The 15,994-nt window shown below is 56.0% G+C and overlaps 1 protein-coding gene across 1 annotated transcript in view; it reads right to left on the bottom strand.

Annotated features, from left to right (window-relative positions):
• Positions 1–14,912, bottom strand: part of FLT4 (fms related receptor tyrosine kinase 4) — a 38,404-nt gene extending 23,492 nt beyond the window's left edge. The window contains exons 1-5 of the mRNA XM_065873758.1: positions 14,478–14,912; positions 14,204–14,369; positions 7,315–7,435; positions 6,489–6,577; positions 627–723 (exon numbers count right to left, since the gene is read on the bottom strand). Coding sequence (XP_065729830.1) covers positions 627–723; positions 6,489–6,577; positions 7,315–7,435; positions 14,204–14,369; positions 14,478–14,912 — 908 coding nt within the window. The remainder of the gene's footprint in view (positions 1–626; positions 724–6,488; positions 6,578–7,314; positions 7,436–14,203; positions 14,370–14,477) is intronic.
• Between the last annotated feature and the right edge of the window lie 1,082 nt (positions 14,913–15,994).

Raw genomic sequence — 15,994 nt, 5'->3', positions numbered from 1 at the left:
GTGGAACCTCCTCAGGAGCCAAGCCTGGCCCATAGCTTATCTCACCCAGAGGTCAGGGCAGACCAGCGTTTGGGCACATACCATGAACCTGGGGCAGGGTGCTCCCTGAGACCCTTGGGGCCTCTGCCTGGCTCCTGGGCCTGCATGTGGCAGGCTGTCCTGCAGAGAAGCCTGAGCCTCAGATTACAGCTGGGGCTGCAGGGAAGATAACAGGTCTGGGGTCTGTGTGGGTGGGCCTGGGGCCAGTGAAGGGTGGCTGAGGGTGGGTGCAGGCAACCTGGGGTCCATGCAGGATGACCTGGGCATGGGCATGGGGTGGCCTGGGGTCAGTGTGGGGTGACCCAAGGGTGGATGCAGGGTGACTGATCTGTGGTCCATATGAAATTAAGGGAGTGAAATGGGGGTGGGTGCAGGGTGCCTGTGTCTGCAGAGCAAGGGATGGTCTATGCCTCCAGGCACCTACAACTCAAGCCACTTGGAAGCAACCCTAAGCCTCGAGGCCTCTGCCCTGGGGAGAGGCTGCCTTCTGGGTGCTCCGCCACCATCTGCTTGGCCTTCTGTAGTCTCCTTGGCCTGCCAGGTAGGAGGGACCCAGTCCCCTGCCCTCCTGGCTGAGGGCTGAATACCTGCAGGAGATGGACAGGCTGTCACTGGAGTCGATGACGTGTGTCTCCTCCGTGATGTTCAGGGTTGGGGGGGTCATGGAGTAGCCACTCGCCAGGCCTGGGGTGGGAGATAGGGTTAGCATGGGACTGGGTCATGAGTTCACATGATGACATCCATCCGGTGCTGATGGGCCCCTCCCCGGGCAGGGGCTGCCTAGGCTCTCAGCCCTGAGCAGTACCTATAAGGCCCCAAGACAACTGGTAACCTCCACCTCAGGTTGCCCCCTGGCTGCAGACTGGGCCGAGCCCCAAGTGAGCCCTGATTGAGCCCTGGACTGAACCTCTAGCCCGGCATGAGCAGAGCTGTCAACATGAAGTCAATAGGGGAGACCACAGGCCTCACCCTACATTGGGTGAGGCCTGGAGCACATCTCCTCGGCATTGGGACCCCCACATTTCTGCCTGAAGTTTCCTCCCCCCAGATGCACAGCTACTGTTTGTGAGGGAGACCTGCACAGTGCAGACCGCCAAACATGCCCAGAACTCAGGCCTTGGTTTCTCCCTGGAATTCTGCCTGTGACCTCGCCCTCTCCCATGTCCCATGGAGTCCAGCTCACATGTCCTTGGTTCCATCAGTTTCTCTTCACCCCCAAGGCGCCCTCTGGCTGCCCCAGCTCTCCTCTCCCTGCTCTCCCTGCCTCAGCCCCCCATTCCTCCAAAAGGGCTAATCCCCAAACAGATAACTGCCTCACCTGGTTAAACACCCTCCTGTGGCCCTCCAGAACCTTGGCCTTGCTGCCCACGCAGCTCCTTACTCCCCATCCTCCCAGCAGGATAGTGTGTGTAGTGTTTGCATGTGTGTGTGCACATGCACGCGTGTGTGTTGTCTCTGTGTGTGCATAGATCTGTGTTTATAGGACTGATATGTGAGTGTTGTGTGTGACTTTGTGTGTGTGTCATTGACATGTCTGCGTGTGCACGCATGTGAATTTGTGTGTGTGTGTGTGTGTGATCCTGGGGGAGGGTGGGAGCAGGCCCCAGGGGAGGTCTGGACCTGGAACTCTAGCAGATGCATCCTGCCAGGACCATCCTGAGACAACAGGAAGAGAGGACTGTGTGGCCGGAGGCCCTGGGCTGCGTCCTGTCCCTCCCCCAAGTCCCTGTCCTCCTGGGGGGCACAGCCCACTATCCTGCCCCAGCCCCCAGTCCTACAGGTTCAGTGCCTCTGCCCTTTCTAGCCCAGCTCCCTGAGGCTTGGGTCTTGCCCTGGCAGCTAATTGTGGGAGGCAGAGGCTGGGGGAATCCCCACCATACTTGGTTCTACACCACCCTGACCCCAAGCTGCCCTAGGAAGAGGCACCAGGACGGCACACTCTGCACCCCAAGGTCTCATTTCAGCATCACCTGGACAAGTTGGCTGCCAGGGCCTGGCTGGCCTCTCCCTCTGTGCCTCCTGCTGGCCAAACTTTTCTAGGTACCCCACCACCGTAGGTCAGAGGCAGAAGGCCCTCATCCAGCCTCTAATCCCACTAGTATCTAGTACAGCCAGGGAAATTGAGACCCTCCAGCTGGACTACACCACAGCCCTAAGAAGGCAGCCCTTCATCTAGCCAGATGCTGTGAACACTGAAGTCTCTCCTTAACTCGAATTCAGTGCACCCACTCCTGGCACTCAGGACAGTGGCCCCACCCTGGGGCCCCGAGATGGGAAAGTAGCCCTGGGCTCTGCCACCAGGTCCACTCCTCCCCAGGGTGGTACCAGCCCCCGCATCACACCTCCCCACCATGAACCCCCAGGGCTGCTGGGGTGGAGGAGCCCCACAGTGGGTAGCCTCTGCTCTGGTGTTGAGGGGTCAGGAAGGAATCCGAGGCTGACACCACTAAGATGGGCTTTGAAAGAGAAGTCGGATTTTCCAGGCAGTGGAAAGTGAATAAAGCCATGCCAGGCAAACTGGCCTCTGAACTACATAAGTGGGGGGAGAGGGGAATGATGGACTTGGGTTTGGACTTGTGAGGGGATGAAAGAACTGGCTGTCCCTGTGGACCAGTCAGGAGTCAGGCCTGAGGCTGGCATGTGGGCACCAGAGGAGAGGTGCAGCGGCCAGGACCCACCTGCCCTGGGTTATGTATGCCTGCATGGTGAGGCCTGCAGCATTGCCCTGGGGCCCCTGGGGAGGCCAAGCAAGGGTCCCCTTCTCTGGGGTGCTCCTCCAGGGCACACACCTGTCACCCTGGCAACAGAGCTATGGCATTTGTCAGCCCAGCTTCCTTGTGCAACTCCTCTTTGCTTCTAAGATAAAGTGGGGGACCCCAGCCCTCTCCATTCTGCCTACTCCCCTTCTCTCCAGCTTCAATTCCTGACACATCTGAGAGGGACAGACCTCTCACCATTGTCCCAAAGTGCCAGGCTTTTCATATCTTGAAGTCTCTGTCTGCTAATTTTTTTTGCCCTGGACATTTGTACTTCCTTCCCTCCTGTGGAGCTCCCTCTTTAGGGTCTAGTTCATGAGTCCCTTCTCTATGGGGCAGTCACTGTTACTCAGGCAGTGTTGGCCTCCTAGGCTCATGGTGTTAGAACACTTATTGGACTGAACTGTGGTTTTCTGGTCACATCTGAACAGAGGCTGTATGTTATTCATCTTTCTAACCTTAATACAAAAGAGGTGAACACCAAAGATTGAGGGTATGGATAGAAGGATGGTAGGATGGAAGATGGATATGTGGGAGGGTGGGTGGGTTGAGTGGATGGATGGGGGATGGAACCTATAGGAGCTTCCTCCCTAGAGGCCACCATACCACCAAAGGAAGCATCTCCATCAGTGTGCTAAACAGGAAGATCCATAGTGTTTGCCAACCATTTCACCCATCTGAGAGAGCCTTTCCTTTGTTGCCACATGCCCTGAATTTCCCCAGTGCTTCTCTTTCTTCAGTCACTTCCACTGGACCCTGTGTGATCAGTAGTCTTCACTGCAGACATCACTGTCCTCCTCCATCCTTCCTGCCTTAACTAAAACCTGGCTTTCTGAGGACACCACTGCCCCTGGGGTGATTATTGCTCCCATTGCACACATCAGAGAACTCCTTGCGGTCACTTCCCCTTTTCCAGCAGCACCAGCCACTCCCCACTAAAGCTGTCATCAGCTGCTGTCCTGGTCACTTCCCCTCATTCTCTGCTCCGGGCTCTTCAGGCCCCTCCACCCCAACTCAGGCCATTCCTCATAACTTTGACATCCACACGGGTGAGTCACCAGCACAAGCACCCTGGCCTTTGCAGGGTGCTTCTCCATTGTCCTCCCTCCTCCCTTCAGCCCCTCACTTCCTGGGCATACCCTGGACTTGGTCCCCACCAGAATCTGTGCCATCACTGAGTGCCTATCTTCTTACACTTCTCTCTTTGCCTCCTCTGCCTCCTGCCAGGTGCCACTGTCTCACCACTGCTAAGCTCTTCAACCTCATCAAAACTCTGAGGCCAAGGACCCCTCTGCATTGCTACCTCCTCCTGGCCTCACCTCTCTTTTGGCACTGCATGTCCCATGGCCCAACATTCTGAATGCTCCCTTGCCCCTGCTCTCCACCACAACCCTGCAGCACCCATGTCCCTCAGTGGCTCGGCTTGCAGCACAAAGCCAGAGCCCCATGCTGCTGCCTCCCCTTTCTTTTCCTTTTGGCAGACCCTAAATGACCCCCGGGCTGCAGTTCAGGGTGTTCCCTTCTCTCTCACTCTCAGCACTAATGAAGTAGAGCCATCAGATGGAGACACCTCATCTTCCCACATCTAAATCCCACACCCTTGCCCTAGGCCCTGGAAACTCTCTGACATTCCTGCTCCCAAGGCAAAGCCTTCCATCGAGCTAGGGATCCCAACTCCCCAGATCTGACCACTGTGGATAATTTCTTTCTTTCCTGATTACCACTTTTTCTCTATGGAATCATCCCACATCTTATAAACAAACAAAAACTCTTCAATTCCTTGATCCTATATTCCCTTCCTCTTTTCTATTCCCATTCCTAGCAAAAGCTCTGCTCGCTGACTCCTTGCTCTCACATTTGCTCATCTTCCCACAGGGTGCGGCCCCCTCCCCTGCTTCATGGAGCCACTGGTCAAGGTATCCTGTGACCTCCATGCTGCTGTGGGAGGCCCTCCAGGGCAGGGAGCAGAGCTGTTCCCTCTTCTGCTAGCTTCTGTGAGCTCACTCTCCCTTCGTCCTCCGTCCCCTCTGTCCAACACCAAGTGCTGCAGCTCCTCACTTTCTCTTCTCTACCAGTCTCTCTCCTAAGCGTCCATATACTTGCGAAATCTCTACCTCTAGCCCAGACCCCTTTGCTCAACTCCAGCCTTAAGTATCCAGCTGCCACTTCACTTGGTCATCCCACAGACACCTTGAGTTCCACATTTCTGTTGCTGAACTGCAGACTCACATCCTCTCCACCCCTGCCAAAGCTATCTCCTTGATAGCTCCCATCTCCCCAAATGCCCACCTCTCCCACCCCGGCCCATCCACCCACCACCAAAGCATCCCAGAGCCAGCCCCCACTCTCCTGCTGGAGCCTAACCAACTGCACTCGTCCCCACAGTAGCCCCTGGCCCACTCTTGCCCTCCTCCAATCCTTCACACAGTTGACAGTGATAGTTTAATAACGCAAAGGAGACAAATCACGCTCCTGCTTAAATTTCATCAGTGACTTTCCACTACACTTTAAAGAAAATCCAAACTTCTGACCGTGGCCTGGCCCCTGCCCCGCCCTCCACACCCTCTTCGTCCACTCTCATGTCCTATTCTTGTCCTCCAGCCACCATGGCCTCCAGGCTGTTCTATGACATGCTATGCTCCTTCCTACCCCAGGGCCTTTACACACACCTCTCCTCCTGATTTGTCTCCTCTCACATGCCTTGCACAGCTGGCTTCTTATCATCTTCAGGCCTCAGCTAGACGTGACCTCCTCACCCGCTCCAAAACCTAAGTCCTCCTTTAAGCTCCACCTTAACCTCCCGGTTGCTTATTTCATTCTTCTTATCACAATATGTAATTTTGTTATTTACTTTTTTATTTAAGTTATGTTTTTTCATTTCCTCTACTAGACAGTTTCAATGGGGTTAGGACCCAAACAGTCCTCTTTTCTACCCCATTCCATGCCTAGCACTGACAGAGAGTCAAGCCTCCATAGATCCTTGTTGAATGAATAAATGAATGGACAGATGGACGAATGGATGGATGGATGGATGAGTGGGTGAATGAAAGGTTGAGTGGTGGAAAGATGGAAGGAAAGATGGTTAGCTGAATGGACAGTCGGATGGATGGATAGAAGGATGGAAAGGTGGAAAAAAGAAAGAATGGCTAGATGGAAGGACAGATGGACAGATAGATGGATGGACAGGCAGATGGATAGATGGATGAATGGATGGATGGATGGAAGAATGGGTGGATGGAAGGAGGGATGAATGGCTGACTGGTTGGCTAAACAAACCTCTGAGGTCTTTCTTTGGGTTGGAACTTTGTCAAACCTTGTTGTTCCTTTGGAAAAGATGTTTCTGGATTTAAAGGCCAGGCTCCCTGGTGACCATCTGTACCCCAGGCTGCTCAGCAGCTGGGGCAGATTCAGGCCTGGTTTGCCATGCCCAGAGGCTCTGTGCTGCCCAGCCCCCACCTGAAACCCCAAAGAAGGCGCATCCTTCCTGCCTGGCTGTTGTCTGTCCCCGCTGTCCTTCCCTTCCCGAAGCAGGAAGCACTGTCATCCTGGCTTCTGCTGCACTCCCCCTGCCTTCCTGTTCCTGACCCAGGAACTGGCTTCTTCCTTCCCCTGGCCAGCAGCCCTGGCCCCCTAGCCTGAGCAGAGCAATCCGGGCAGGCGCCAGGCCGAGGTCAGGGAGGCCAGAGAGCATACCTCCTCTTCTCTGTGCTGTCAGCAGCCTTGGGCAGTGGGACCCTGGGGTCAGCCACAGGCGCTGGCTGTGGAAGCAGCACACCAGGATCCTGGGTGAGGGGCAGGCAGGAGGGGTGGGAAGTCCTGTGGGTTAGGCACTGAACCACAGCCCAGCAGTCACTGCCTCATTTGATCCTCACGTAGCCTGGGAGGGAGGGAGGGATCACGAGTCCAGTCAGCAATGAGGAAACTGAGGCTCCAGGCTCCACATCAGTGATAACCAGCAGCTGTGCAGGAGCCCAAGTCTGGCCAAGTCCAGGACCATCCCTGCCTGGGACTCAGCCCTCACATCTCTCCATCTCCTTCTCTCCCACTGCCACCCCGAGTGCCAGTCTCCCTACCTCTCTGCTCCCTAGCAGTCTCCTTCCTGGCCTCCTGGCCTCAGCCCAGCGGACACCTTCACTGGCTCCTTGTGGCCCTCTGGAGCTGTGAATGCCCTTGGCCCGGCCTCCAGGGTGATGCCCTGCCCAACAGGCCACCCCTTCTAACCAGCTTCACCTCCCAATTCTTCTGCCACACAGTCAAGACACCAGCCACACCCAGTATCCACCTGCTGAGCACACCAGGCCCTCACCCACCACACGGGGAAGGTTTGTACCTTTGTGTGGCTCCTGGGGGCCAGGATGTCATTGGCCCATGGCTCTGTCCTCAGGTTCAGCACAACCAACCCAGGGATGATGTCAGGATGGTGTGCAAGCTCAGGGGTGCCCCTACATACTCTGGCAGAGTGTAGCAGTAGTGGTTTTTGCATTTGCAATTCCTTATTTCAAGGAAATGTCATGGTCACCTGGTGGGTGACAGGCGCTGTACTGCAGTCCTGCTAGTCTGGTCCACACTCTCCTTAGCATTTGTGCCCTGGAGGACAGAGGCAGCCAGGGCCAGGCCCATGGCTACAAACTGAAGGCAAGCTGAGGGGGAAGCACTGGGGGCAGGTGAGGCCAGGTTGGGGTCTCCATGCATCAGTCCCAGGGCTGGGCCGAGTTGGGGAGCCGGCTCTAAGGCCCTCTCCCTTCATTCTTGGGGCCAGGCTTGTGCATAGACCTTGGAAGAAGGCTCAGGGGTGTTCTGTCTTGGAGTCCCCCCACCACCACCCGGATGGCAGCCTCTGTGCCTCCAGAGGTCAAGGGTGAGGTCAATAGTCCATCAGTCCTCCTACCTCCCACCCTGCAGGACTGAAAGGGCTGAGATGGGAGGGGCTGTACCTAGAGAGAGTGCCCGAAGCCCTGTGAGCCCAGCTGCACACCCTACAATGTCATTCTGACTATGACCTTGGGCAAGTCACTTCCCCTGCTCCAAACTTATGAAATGAGAATTGTCCCCAAGATTATTGGGAACCACAGACCACCATAATACCACACTAAGAACCATTGTAAGGATAAACTGTTGCTGGCTCAGGCACACTGAGACCTTCACTGTCACTGCCTGTCCACTGTTTTGCATGTCACAGCAGTTGCATCTCACTGTGACTCTGTGATTTGGTCAAAGTGCCAAGGTGGGGGGCAGTCAGAGAAAGCCTTGCCAGTGGGAGGGAGTGCTCCTGTGAGTTGAAATAGGCTTCGTAGACTGAACAGGAGCTTGCTGGCTCAGGAGGAGGGCACAGAGGGCAGAGGGACATGTGCAAAGACCAGAGTGCAGGTGACCTTGGACTGTCAGGTAGGTGAAACAGATGGAGCATGGTGTGGAGGAATGAGGCCTCAGAGAAAGGCCCCGGGTCACAGGCCCAGCCTTAGGCTCTTTGTGGCTCATTTAACTGGAGCTGCTTAAGGTGCGCTCCTTCCTCCTGGAGGTGGCACAACCCCAGGGCTTCAAGCCTACCTCTGAGCCCCCCACCCTCCCTGGCAGCTCTTCTGAGCTCCAGCCCCAGAGGACTCTGCTTCCCAGATGTCTCCTGCCAGGCGCCCCCAGCCCTCATACCACACCACCCACTGAGGAGAACAATGAGCCACAGGGCACAGAAGTATCCCCAACCCAGATGAGCAAGTGTTAAAAGTATAGAGGATTCCCAGTGTTGGCAAGGATGGGGACAAACAGGCACTCACAGTAATAAAAAAAAATGTTCATATACTTTGACCCCCAAATTCTGCTTACCTCAATATACCCTGTTACAACAACAGACAACAAGAGCAAACATTTTCTGTATGCCAGCACAGCCTATGCACTTGTGCATACCACACCCCTCTATTGCCCCCCTGAGGTGGGTACTATTCTTACCATTTTGCGGATGAGAAAACGAAGGCACAGAGGTTAACTTGCTAGTCAGAGGTTATCTTTGGGGGACAGGATTATGGGAAGCTGCTATTTACTCTATACTTCCTCAGAACCAGCACCAACAGCAGTGTGGCTGGAAGCACCAGGCCTGCCCCTCTCCTCTCCCTGCCACTTGGCAAAGTGCTTTGCACTCGCAGAGCTCAGACGCTTAGCAGTAGATGCCTTCCAGCCTGAGTGCCACCCCTAGACATTCTGGGGCTGCCTTTTCCAGTCCCCTTCTTTGCCACCCCACTGCCTGGCCAGCCTCAAAATCCCTCCTCTGGCTCACCACACCAGTGTCTCCCCACTGGTCCAGGCCTTTCCCAGTGGTCAAAGGAGTCTTCTAGAACACAAATCACTCTTCTGCCTAAAACAATTTCCTGCCTCTCCGCTACTTAGGGATGGAATCTGATCTTCTCAAGGGACTCACCAGTCACTCTCGTCACCTGCCTGGTGCCTGCTCCAGCCCCAGGGTCGCAATTTTAAGTCCCCTCCTAGGGGCCTCTCTGCATGTTTCCACAGCTTCATGCAGCGGCTTGACTCACTGCACTTGACAGTTCCTCAGTGCAAGGATGAGAGCCTTTCCAGGGTGGCATCCCCAGCATGGACTTGACCCTGGATTGCTCTTGACTGGCTTTGAGGATCCAGGGAACAAAGCGACAGAACACAGTGTGTGGGCAGGTGTGGAGGCGAGGGATGGAGGTGCAGATGTCCTGCCCTGAAGTAGGCACATCTGCCAGGGGTAGGCCTGGGGGAAAGCAATGTGTCTAGTGGCATGCTGCTTTTGAAAGCTGTACAGGACATCAAGGTGAAAATGTCCATGAGGTGGTCAGAAATTTAGGACCCCACATACCCACCTCTCTAGTGCTTTCCCTGGGGAATGTGGACAACACCTGCCACGCCTGCCCCTTCTTGCCCCTCAGCCCCTATGCCATCTAGCACCAGACACCAGACACTTGTCACTTCCCTCAAAGCTGCTCTAGCATCTAATGAGCCATTTCATTCCTCTGGCCTTAATTTTCTAATCTTTAAAATGGGCACAATAGCCTATGTCACAAGGTTAAAATCTTCACACACGCTAGTGTGAAGAAATTTGATTAACCATTTCACTGGTAGACACTCCAAGTGTGTGTGCGTGTATGTGTGCACATAAGTGCTGCTTCATACAAACGAAACTCCATTTGGTAGAATTCAGGATAGCTTTGAGGATGGTGCTTTAGGTTGGATAAGGATAAGAGCTTCCCCTGAACCTACCTGAAAGCCTAGATTCTGTGCTCCTGGGGCACACAGGGAGTGGGAATGAAGCCCCACTCCCGCCCTAGTAGACCCCTCCCACTTGGAGCGGCATCACCTTCTGCCTGGAATTCTCAGTAGGCTTCTGCACATATCTGGAGCAGGAGAAAGGTCATGTGCTGAGGCTGGGGCATATATGTGATGGGTGCAGGCTAGGTGGATGTCAGGCTACATACGGCTGCCCTTGGGACCCTAGCAGGAGGGCCTGTACTATCAGCCCAAGAGGGGCCGGCGGGGGCGGTTGGCCCGAGGAAGGCTCAGATCTTTGTTTTAGAGTGGTCCTGCTGAAGCAGCATAGAGGCAATTTTGGGAAGCAGGGAGTGTTGGAGAGGCTGAGTGGGACCGTGGGCTGCCTGAGTACCCCCTGGGGGTGAGATGGGGAGGAAGGGCACCCTGGTAGATGTGGAGCTCCCAGTGCAGCACAGCTGTGGGTGCAGCCAACTGTGCCAGGCAGTTGCCCTGGCCTTTCTGGGATCAGGGATCTGCTCTGTGGCAGCGGGACGGGTGGTGTTATCAGACAGCCCAGCTGGCTCAGAGGTGGCCCCCCAGCGCTGCTAAATCTGGGCCATGGGCTCCTGCTGCAGGAAGAGGGAAATGCAGGCAGGATGTCCTCTCCTGTGGCTGACAAGTCCTTTCCCATGAACCCATGCTGACCTCACTGGCCACGTCGCGGGGCTCCCCCACTTGCCACCCTGAAACCTGTGCCTGCTCACTGGGCCACCCACACCCCAGCCAGGCCTCGGGGATGGGGGTGGCCTGGGGCACCAGAGCCAAGCAGCAGAGTGCCTGCTGTCAGCCACACCCAGCCTCAGCAGCAGCCAGCGCCAAAGCCCGCATCTTCCTGCTCCCAGGCTTCTCCCTTTGGCGTGACCGGAAAACCGAGATCCCAGAGGAAGCCAGTGTCTGAAAAGGATCGAAACTCAGGAATCCCTGGCTCCAGCTGGACACGTCGGCTGTGTCTTGCTCAGAGGTTGGTGCAAGGAGTGTGAGAGGCTCTCCGGACCCCTCTCCCTACGCATCCCCCCTCTCTGAGGGGTATCTCAGGGCTGTGGGGCACAGGCTAGGCCCTAGTGGAGAGAAATCTACAATGGCGGGGCGGTGGGGGGACACACAAGCGGCAGCGGGAGGGGTGTAAGCTAGACATAGAGAAGAACTTCCCCTCATGGCTGAGACCCCACTTAATTTCCCTGGGTTCCCCGACTCCCCTCTGCCTCATCACACTCAAGTGCTCCCAACTTTCCTCCTCCCTGCCTTCAGCTTGAGGCCCTGCCTCCCTACTGGAGTGTCTCATCTTTCCCCACATTTCCTCCTCTTCTCAGGGTCCCCATCTGGTAAACAATTTCATGACCTGTTCTGTTGCTTAAGCCAGAGACTGGCACTTGTCCCTTTCTCTCCACCATCCCCTGCTACCTCCTTCCCTGGCGTATCTCCTGGGTTCACCCACAGCCTCCTTGCTGTGGGCTTGCATCTGGTTTTACCCCTCCGGTGATGCCTTCAGGGGAATCTGACCAGGTGACTCCCTGCTCAGACCTCCCCTTTCCAGGTGTGCTGCTGGCTCCTGCCACCTCCACTTGCCTGTCTCCTCCATCTCATCCCTCCGCCCCTAGGAGTCTAGCCTCATCTGATCACCATCTGACTCTTCTGCCTCTGGGCCTTTGAGGGGGTTTTGCCCTACCTGGAATCCCTTTCCCTGGAGTCTGCAGACCCCTCCAGGAAGTCCCAAGCTAGAAGCAGCCCAGAGCCACCAGCTGGGCCCCACTGGGTCACTGAGCACTTTCGCCCCTGGGCTACGATACCATGTTTGTGTTCCTGCTAGTCTGGTGCTCAGGAAACCCCTGCAGGATGTGCTTGGTCCAAAGCCTCCCTAGACTGCCTAGAGCAGACACTGTACCTTTCAACTTGCACAGAACTGCAGTCCCCTTCCCCAGGTTGGGGTGCCACTGCATGGGGGTCAGGGTGGGGATGGCACAGCAAGGAGCTGGCCAGACAGTCCCCTTGTTATACCTCATGCCCAGTCTGGTGCCTGGCCATGTGGGCACTGGGCTCTGGGGAGGCAGAGAGCCTTCAGCCACACTGACCTGGTGCCTCCGGCATGCTGGGGATGTGAGCAGCACCTACACTTGAGTCCCCAGAGCACTGAGCCACTGATCCACAGGCACCAAGTAAGATGCGCCCAGCCCCCATATTCTGCCTGCACTGACTTGCATCCACAACCCCCACCCCCACACCTCTGTCCACACCTGGGTCTGGCTCAGGGCTGAGGAGCAGGGACAGCGAAGAGCTGGGATGGTCATGTGTGCCTCAGCCCATGGCAGGAGCCAGCATCCTCAGGCTGGGCCAGCCAAGCTTCCCAGCAGTTGCCTCCTTCCCCAACATGTCCCTGAGCTGACTGCCCACTGTTCAGAGGCACAAATAGCCTCAGTCTAGACTAAGCTCCAAGAGACAAAGTCTGTTGGAGGTGACCTCTGCCACCTACCTTCTCTACAGGGACACTACTGGGGCAAAAAGCCCAACCCCAAGCACAGCCCCTCAGTGCTTGTCAGCTTGTTGCACTCCTATGCATGGGGAAACTGACGCACAAGAAAAGGAAGAGAGGAGCCCAGGTAATATAGCAAGGAATTTAGGGGTAGAGTTAGGACAAGAGTCTCGTTCTGGGACCAACATCACACCTTTGAAGTCAGCTTCACAGCCAGGCTGCTCACCTGCCAGCACTTGGCCTCCTACTCTGGCTGCACTGACACTTGGCTGCACTGGAGTGTTTATGCTTCTGCTCCAGTATCCCCCATCAGGCTGGCAGCTCTTAGGGCCCTCCTCAGCCCAGAAATGGGTGGTGCAAATGCAAGGCTCAGGGACAGCGGCAATGGTCTGTTTTCCATGGGACATCTCCCCACGAGCCATGACCTAGTCCACCCCCCTTCCATGGGCCCCTTAGCTTCATTCTCTCCCTTCCCCTTCATTGCCCAACTTTGGTAAGAATCACCTGCACTCACTGCAAGACTGACCTCATCCCCGCTCCCTCCTCCATCTCCCCCTCTGCTCCACTCAGGAGCACCAGGACACAAGCCTCTCCTGGTTTTCCTCAAACCCTGCATGCCGAATGTTTCCCGTCTCCCTGGAAGCCTCTCCCTCTCTGGTCCCCTCCTTGGGGGAGAGGTTCCCATCCTAGACCCTTTGGTCTGCTTCCTCTCCAGTTCTCCAGCCCAGCCTCTCTCCTGAGCCTTGGACACTACACCCAGTGCTTGCCGGATGTCGCCTCAAGGTGGGATCTCCCACTCCTCTGCCCCAAAGCCCAGCCATGGCGCCATTCAACTCTTTCCCCACACTCATCCAGTCACTTAACACATGCTGAGCACCTGTGAGAGCCTGGTCCTGGGCAGGGTGCAGGGAAGCGAGGAAGGGCCAAGTGGCAGCCCCTCTGCTCAGACCTGCCCTGACTTGGAGGCCAGATAGATGTCTTCCTCCCTCCTCCTCCCCCTAGGTTCACCCACGCCTTCCTCACCTCCACTATCCTCAGCTCTTCAGCCCATATAGGCACAGAGAACAGAGCTCTGTTATTCCAAAGACCTGGGTTGACAATTTCCCTTACTACTGGCTTCCCGGGGACTTTGGGGGAAGTTATAAGTGTCCTTGGTCTAAGTGTTCCCATCTGTAAAACGGGTCTAACACTCCCTTGTGAGGATTAAAAGAAATGAAGCATGTAAAGCCACTATTCAATGCCCATGGTGTTTAAAAATAGCGAGGTCCCCATCTCTCCTTCAGACCTCCCAGAACTCCTCCCTCAACCACTGGGGACCCATTACCCCTCCTCCACCCTCTGATTTCCACGGTCACCAGATCTTGCATGGGCTTCCAGCTCATCCTCCCCTTATTCCTGCTGCTTTATCCTGACATCTCCGAACAACCATACCCCTCTGCTCCCTCCGTCATCCCCCACACTCTCTTCCCTCCAATCCCTCAGCAGCAACCTCCGGTCATGTTCCCATCACAAACCAGACCTTGCCTCTCCTGTGTTTAAGACCCGTCCTTGTCGGCCCCTGCCTTATGATCCAAGATCCTTAGATTGGCCTTCCAGGGTCCTACCCCTCAAACACGGCGAGGGCCGGCCTTCTGCCTCTTCTGCCATGCTGATCACTTACGAGTTGCCGACTCAAGATTCTCCTCAAGTTCCAACAGGCACCTGCGCCCAATCCGCCACACAGCGCCTATCCCCCACGATCCCGAGCCCCTGCCCCCGCAGTCCTTGGCCTGGGGATGGTAGACACCAACCAGAGTTCCCTCTGGAGGACCGATCTCGAGCGCAGACTAGAGGTGTCAGGAAGTGCGCACCCAGGTCTACGACCCGGCGGGGATTGCAGCCTCTGCGCGGGGGTACAATCCCCAGTGCTCTCGGGCTCGAGGACAGAACAGTACGGTGCCTGGACTCCGCGGGAAAGCGTGTAAGCAAGCGAAGGATCCAGGCTGAGGGTGCAGCGCAAAGGGGCCCAGGTCCAAGGGAGCTGAGCTACAGACTGTGGACCGCAGTCGGGGACTGAGCACCACCTCTAAGCTGCGGTGCAGCCCGCGCCCCGTCCCCGCCCTTTCCTCATCCCGGCAAGCCCGGCCCGACTCGCCGTGCTCCTTCCGGTGTCTGAATCCCTGGCTCCCGACCCTGTCTCGTGCCGGAGGGTCCCGCGGGCCCTGTCCCCCGCCCGTCTCCCATCGGTGAGGTCCCACCATTTGCCCAGGGAAAATGTCCCCCCTCGTGGCCAGCTGTACACTGGGGCAGGCGGAGGGCTCACCACGCTCGCTGTCGAGCAGTCCGAGGCAGAGCCACAGGCGCAGGCACAGCGCGGTACCCCGCTGCATCTCCGGCCGCTGTGGCTCGGGTCAGATGAGCGACCGCGGCTCGGGCTCTGAGTGTGGGCGCGCTGCAAGGCGCGGGCGGGACCGGGGCGGGGCTGCGGCCGGGCCTGGGCGGGGCCTGGGCGGGGCTCCCGGGAAAGGGCCTGGCACCTAAAGCAGCCCTCGCACCTCTCAGTCCCGCCCTGCAGCCTAGGGAGAATCCTGCCTAGACAGGAGGGTTGCTGGCTTTGCACTGTGGAGGGAAGGCTGGTCCTTGCCCCACTTCCAAATCAACCGCAGCCCTTCATGCCGGCCCTGGGGCTGCTCCTACCAGTCCTAAATTGTGCGCTAAAAAGGGAATGAATCCCGCTGTCAAGGTTGGACAAAATGTGGCACTACGTATTTTTCTGTGATTTTCTTCCATCAATAAATGCTATGTTTACCACTAGCTATCTATTTTACATTTGGTAGTGTATATATGTCCATGCCACTCGCAGCCGCATAGCACAGGGAGATCAGCGCCCTGCTTTGTGACCACCTGGAGGGGTGGGATGGGGAGGGTGGGAGGGAGGGAGACGCAAGAGGGAAGAGATATGGGGACATATGTATATGTATAGCTGATTCACTTTGTTATCAAGCAGAAACTAACACACCACTGTAGGGCAATTATACTCCAATAAAGATGTTAAAAAATAAATACTATGTTTAAAGTAAGAAAAATGAGCAATAAACATATTTTAAAATAGCAATATATCAAATATTTGAGAACATTCAGCAAACTTTATGTTACCGTCTACGTGGTGTAGATGGAGGCTGTACCCTTGGGCCAGGCACCCAGTATAACCAACCTCCATCCTGCAGGCATGTCCTCTTTAGATTTCCTCCAAATAGTTTTGCTCTGAGCTCATTCATAAGTCCTTTTATCAGGTGACACTTTGCTCTCTGACTTGGCAAACCTCTCACAGGCTTCCTCTCTCTTTTCGGTTCTGTCTCTAGAATTTTCCTATTTAAAAACAAATCCCATGAGGATGACTATCTCCCACTCCGGCTTTTTTATTTACACTTTTACTATCCCTCCCCTTTACCCACCCCTTGCAAAAGTCCAT

Source organism: Phocoena phocoena, chromosome 3, assembly GCF_963924675.1.
Source record: "Phocoena phocoena chromosome 3, mPhoPho1.1, whole genome shotgun sequence".
In the NCBI taxonomy this organism is placed as follows: domain Eukaryota; kingdom Metazoa; phylum Chordata; class Mammalia; order Artiodactyla; family Phocoenidae; genus Phocoena; species Phocoena phocoena.
This window is presented reverse-complemented; position numbering and strand designations above follow the sequence as displayed.